Source organism: Phodopus roborovskii, unplaced genomic scaffold, assembly GCF_943737965.1.
Source record: "Phodopus roborovskii unplaced genomic scaffold, PHOROB, whole genome shotgun sequence".
Taxonomy (NCBI): Eukaryota; Metazoa; Chordata; class Mammalia; order Rodentia; family Cricetidae; genus Phodopus; species Phodopus roborovskii.
In genome coordinates, this window is record NW_026126448.1 from 11,490,256 (window position 1) to 11,496,255 (window position 6,000).

The window sequence follows — 6,000 nt, forward strand, 5'->3', positions numbered from 1 at the left end:
CAACTTCAGTTTTATACCTGGAGAGCAGGCAGAAATCTGCAGGGAGCTTTCCTAGCTAAAATAGTCATGGGTTTGGTGATCTTTAATAAAAAAAGGGTAAAACAGTCACTATTTATCTTTCCTTTATCTTTGCAGTCAGATACATCGTACTTAAATTGTTTCATCTGACACTTTAATTGGACAGAACTTAAGGGAAAAGGAAGGAAAGTCTCACACTGTCTCATTGTCACTAAATTTTGTGTTATGTATAGTCGTATTGGAGCTTCAAGGTGAAGGGGTTTTGCAGATAAGAATGTGAAGACCTAGCAGAAGTCCAGTAACTCCCCCTTTCCCCACGCCCAGCTAGAAGTCTAGGCTCTTGTTTCTTTTAGCTGTACTGTTAGCTAGCCAGCATTCATATTGGCCCTAACGTCTCTAGTTGTGTGCTTAGGAGCTAAAAGGAGATATATTTAAGTGTAGTGAAACTCCGGTCTTATCTTGTGAACACTTCTAAAATACACTTCTGAATCATCTCCAATAGACTTCTGCTTTCAGTTAGAGCTTCTATCCCTGCCCTTTGGTGCCTTTGACCATATACACCTTGACCTATGGTGTCACTCCTTTGTCTCCTCTCTTGATAAGTAGCAGGGTTCCCTTCTTAGTCTCAGCTGAACTGGATGTTCAGGACCACAGATTTCAAGTGCCACTTCCCTTCTCGAGTCTGACAGTAAGTCTGAAACAAAAGGCTTTTTTTGTGATGGTTTAGAACTTCCTCTTGTGGTAAGGCCATAGTAACTCTGTCTCTGAGGTAGGAGGGGTTAATGGCACAGTGTCCTATGCCTGCACCTCATTCTGTGCAGGCACAGTCGTGGTGCCAGAGAGAAAGGAGCAGCTGCCCTGTAAGTCAGGAGCCACATTTGATTGGATAGGGTTAGTCTTCTGGGACATGGCCTGGCAGAGAGCCAGAGGGACTTCCCCACCCCAGCTTGGCCTTGGACCCAAGCCAAAAATAGCAGCTGGGAGCCGAGAACTTGTTGAAAGGTGCTTAGACAGGGCACAGAGGCCCAACAAAGGACTTAGAGGAGAAAGGAAAATGTAGAGTGGCCTAGAAACAGGTGCAGAGCTTAACTAAGGCCAGGTGTGCTGTGGGTGCTGCCTGCGCCTCCTAGTCTCACCTTTCCATGTGATGGCAGGTGTAGGCCAGTCCGGTTTATGAAGAATCTTATTTGTGGTTGGCACACTCAAAGGGCCAGCACCTGCCAGCCGTTGGCATCCTAATGCCTTTGATGTCTTTTGTCTGTGGAACAATGCTTCTTGCTGTCAAGTAACTGACTTCACCTGGCTGTAGAGGGCAGTTCGATGTATCTGTCTGCAAGAGGCCAACTGAAGCTGAAGTATTGCCACACAGTTGTCCCAGTGGGTGGCTGTCTATTCCTCCATGACACATGTCCGTTCACAAGTATTTACCACAGTATTGCTTGAATCCTCTTTCTTTAGATATGGCTCTTGGAAGGTGTTAGGAGTCTGGCATTGTACTATACTGCTGTAATCCCATCACTTGGAAGGTAGAGGCAGGAGGATCAGGGGTCCAAGACTAACTTCAGGTACATAGTGAGTTTGAGGACAGCCTGGGCCACCTGAGTCTGACTCAAAAAGCATGGTGGGCAGAGTGAGATTGAACATGACCAGCCCCAGGACTAGTTCTGACTTCAGTGGTATGTTGGTTAATGACTATGGTTGTCAAATGCTATCAAGGAATGTGAACTCTCTTCCCACAGAGAACCATACTTTAAGATGACATAAAATTTAGTGCAGGCACTCAATCAAAGCACTTAGCTTAGTTCCTCCTGTAAGTGTTGCTGGTATCAGAGTAGCTCACACCTTGATCACCAGAGCTGTTTGCTATTCCATTTTGGGCTCCTGAGTCCCTGTTTACATGGTCAGGCATATTGGCTGCATATGAGTCAAGCTTCTAGGTCTTTAGGATTGTTGCTCATGTTTATAGTAGAATGAATAGCTTGGTCAAAATGTCACCCCTTTGGCCTTGTGTATCCCTGGGGGGTTTTAAGAGTCCTAGAAACAGAATAGATTGGGTTTTATAGACCAGGCTCTCACAATTTTTCTTTATCATCATTAGGACCTGGTCCCAGTGCCCCCCCAGTATATGGCTTGGAAGTATCTGATGTTTCAAAGTGGGAGGAGTCTGTTCTGGAACCTGCTCTCAATATAATACGAAGTTTCATCCAGGTGACTATTAAGGAGGCATGCTCCTATGTTGGGTTTGCAGAGTGCTTTCTTTTATTGACACTTCTGCTGCTAATTTGGGGAGCCAAATCTCATTTCAGTAGAGCAAAGCATTGGGACTGGCTGCTTTTAGATCCCCTGAGCTTGTTTTTATTTTCACATTGAGAAAGGTTGTTGCTAAAATCTGTTAACAGCCCACCTGCTGTCTGGGGGATGAAAAGGGAATCTTGGGATAATCGTATTCCCCTTAATATCAGAGAATTGTCCCCAAATCTCCTTGAATTGAACATCCCTCCCTTGGCTCTCTTAGGGTCACAAACCTACAGCTACTCCAATGAAGATGCCATATAATGAAACTGAGAACAAGAGAAGTTACCACATGTGTGATCTTTGTGACCGGATCATCATTGGGGACCGGGAGTGGGCAGGTAGAGTGTAGATGGGACTGTGTGGGGTCATGGGAACAATGTTAGGGTGGGCAGGGGGTGGGGAGCCACACTTCCTAAAACTTAGTTGAATGCTGGAGTCAGCTTTGTAATAGGACAGACAGATTCCTGCGAACTTTTTCCAGACTAGGAGTTGTCACTATACCCTGAATCCTAGACCATCGCACGTTAGCTGCAGCTGGAATAGGAGCTTTATACCAAGAGGAGTTCCCTCTCCCTTTATGTTTAGAATTCACTTGTGGGACAGAGAAATAGAGGCATCAGGCAATTCCTACAAGCTGGTTTTGAGCAGCAGCACAGCTGTAGGGAAGGGACAGCTGGAAGGAGGAAGGGAGGGAGGGAGGGAATGAAAAAATGTACCCAGGGTCCTCAGAAACCAGGGGCCTTTGCAGTGCTCTCAAGCTAAGTTGTTGAATCAGTGAGTGACTCAAACTGTGATGAAAAGCTGTGAGATCTAGCCTGAGCTAGCTTGAGCTAGCCTGAGCTAGCCAGACCCAGCCACAGGAAGCCTTCTCAGAGTACTGCTTCACATGGATTCTCAGAGTAGATGTTTCTCTCCATATCAACCCATAGAATGATTAGGTCTATTAACTGACATCTCTGGCAAAATGAACCCCATTGTCAGAGACTGGGGACGGCTGTGTGCCTGAGCAGAAGAAGCCTTGATTGTTGTTGGTATATAATGATGAAAGGGGAAGAGAGAGGGTGTCTGATTGCTTTGTAAAGGAAACTTAGTGCTTCGATTTGTCGAATGTCCTTTGGGGAGAGCCTTAGAGAAGCAGCATTTGTGAGCCTTTGTGAGCTTGGCTGTGTGAGCCTTCTATAGTGCCATCTGTCAGTCCTGCTCCCGTCTCCTGCTGCGGTGGAGAGCAGCCCAGAGCCCAGGTTTGCCTTAAGCTCTAGTTGGAAGATAAAGCTTCCTCTTCTTCCCACACAAATTTCCTCAGCTTCTAAACTCTTCCATACCTACACTTCCAAACCTTTAAAAAAAAAAAAAAAAAAAAATGCCAGTTTTACCATGTGTGCAAGAGTTTAGCTTAGGTCTGTGGGTAAAGAGAGCTTGCTGGCAAGCAGTCTCCTAGCCCACATACATGCACAATTAAGTAAAATAAATTTAAAGTAGCGTGGCCTCTTTTTAGATGTTCCCAGGATAGTAAAATTGAGCCTGTATGAAGTAGTCGTTGGGTAAGAATGAGAGGAGCGGCACATTCATGCAGCAGTGGGCTGAGCTCACTGCCGTTCTTGCCCAGCAGAGCCTTAGCCAGTGTGTAGCAAAGGCCTGCGAGGTGAAGCAGGAGGAGACTTAAGTTTGAGGTCACTCTGCGCTACATAACAAGACCTTGTCTCAAGCAAACAACAGCAAACATATGTCTACTCTGTTACTTATTAATAGTTAAAGAAAAAGATTGTATAGTTAAATTTAAATGTTTGGTTGGTTTGGGTTTTCAATTATTTTTTGTTTTATTTTTGTTCTTTTTAGGATTATTTCTAGAAAATTCTGATGGCTTTTTGTTTATTTGATTTTTGTCTTTTCAGCACATATAAAATCCAAATCTCACTTGCACCAACTGAAGAAAAGAAGAAAGTTGGACTCAGATGCTGTCCCTGCCCTAGGAAGCCAAAGTAGTTCCCCAGACTATGACCCGGAACCTAAGGAGGGGAAGTCCCCAGGGCAGCAAGATCAAGAGTTGAAGGCCAGAGTTTGAGAGACATGCCTAGTGGCCTTTGCAGAGATGTGGGGATAAAGTCCAGGAGGGGAGGGGAGTGTTGGTCTCCGTAGCCTACTGGGCTGAGGAAGGCTGGGCAGAAGCCCCACCCCACCCCCAGTCTTCTTTATTCTTTGGTGTGGTCTGTGGTGGAAACAGCAGGCCTTTCAGCTCCTGTATGGGTGTTGTGTCTGGTAATGATGCAGTTCAGGGTGGGAGGCTTTTTTTTTTCTTTGAACCTTAAAGGTTTTATTTTAGAAAGAGGCACAGATTGCACATTTTCTACTTGAGGATCTTTTTTCGTGGTGAATACCAAGATTCAGTGCATCCTTTAAAAGAGTTCTTGTCCCTGTTGCTGGCTAAAAATATCTCGCTTCCAGATGCTTTTGTAAATGACTGAAGTATTGTAAAGCACAGTCAGGAGTTCTGGATGTGAGAGAATGGCAGGAAGGAGCAGCCCTGAGAGATGGTTAGGCGAGCTCCACAGCAGAGAGGGGTCAGGCTGAGGTGGTTGTGACCTGGGTCTTGAAGACTAGAGAAAGAATCTTGAGTCTGTTCCTGTGCATAATGGCTGCCACTGCTGTCTTTCTAGGGCAGAAATTATACATTCTTTTGAAATGTAAATAAAAAGATTTGTAAAAGCCCTCTACTTTATACACGGCATGCTGTGTTCTCATGAGTTAGTTTTTTTCTCCAACTCTGCATTCATCATAGGTGTGGCTGTATCCGAACACTCACATTCCTCAGAGATCCCCTGAGGGTCCTGTTACCTCCAACTGAAGCCCTGTCTCTGGGAGTACCTTTACTCATTTGTATTTAGCATAGAATTCAGTGTGTTTGGATGTGTGATTCAGCATTACACATTCACAATGCTGGTTAGTCATCACTACTATTTTCAAAATATTTTCATCATCCCATTAGAGAACTCTACACCCAGGAAACTGTAATTCTCCAGATGCATTTTTACAAATCTGTTACGTGAGAGACTCTGGAGTGAGCCAAAGGGAACACAGAGATGGGAGTCATTCTGCTTTCGGGGAATCTTAAGAAATTTTCCTGCAATCAGCCAGTATAAACAAGTACTGAAGGTCGGAGATGCTGCAGATTTCAGTGTAAAAGGGAGAGGAAGGAATCATGCAAGAAGGAGCATCTTGAACTTGACATGGTGGCACACGTCTTTAATCCCAGCAGTGGGGATGCAGAGGCAAATGGATCTCTGAATTTGAGGACAGCCAGGGCTATTACACAGTGAGGAGCGTCACACACGCCTTTAATCCCAGCACTCGGGAGGCAGAGGCAGCTGGATCTCTGTGAGTTCCAGGTCAGCCTAGTCTACAGAGCTAGTTCCAGGACAGGCTCCAAAGCAATATAGAGAAACACTGTCTGGAAAAACCAAAAAAAAAAAAAAAAAAATAAGAATAAGAATCATGTTCCAGGCCAGCCTGGGCTACATAATGAAATCAAAACAACCCCCACACAATAGCAAACCGTGAACAAGTTTGGTTTGTATATTACTTGGCACACTGACATGAGACCTAAGATGATCTTTTACATGTATTGTTTTACCTACTATATATGTCTACACACCATGAGTATGCCTTTCATGCCATACCTGGAATTTAAGT

General features: G+C 44.7%; 1 protein-coding gene across 1 annotated transcript in view; it reads left to right on the forward strand.

Moving 5' to 3' along the window:
• Trit1 (tRNA isopentenyltransferase 1) overlaps nt 1-5,024 on the forward strand; it is a 46,723-nt gene extending 41,699 nt beyond the window's left edge. Inside the window, exons 11-13 of the mRNA XM_051188709.1 lie at nt 2,117-2,226; nt 2,534-2,651; nt 4,206-5,024. Of these exons, the coding sequence (XP_051044666.1) occupies nt 2,117-2,226; nt 2,534-2,651; nt 4,206-4,375 (398 nt within the window). The 3' untranslated portion in view covers nt 4,376-5,024. The remainder of the gene's footprint in view (nt 1-2,116; nt 2,227-2,533; nt 2,652-4,205) is intronic.
• Nucleotides 5,025-6,000: the final 976 nt, after the last annotated feature.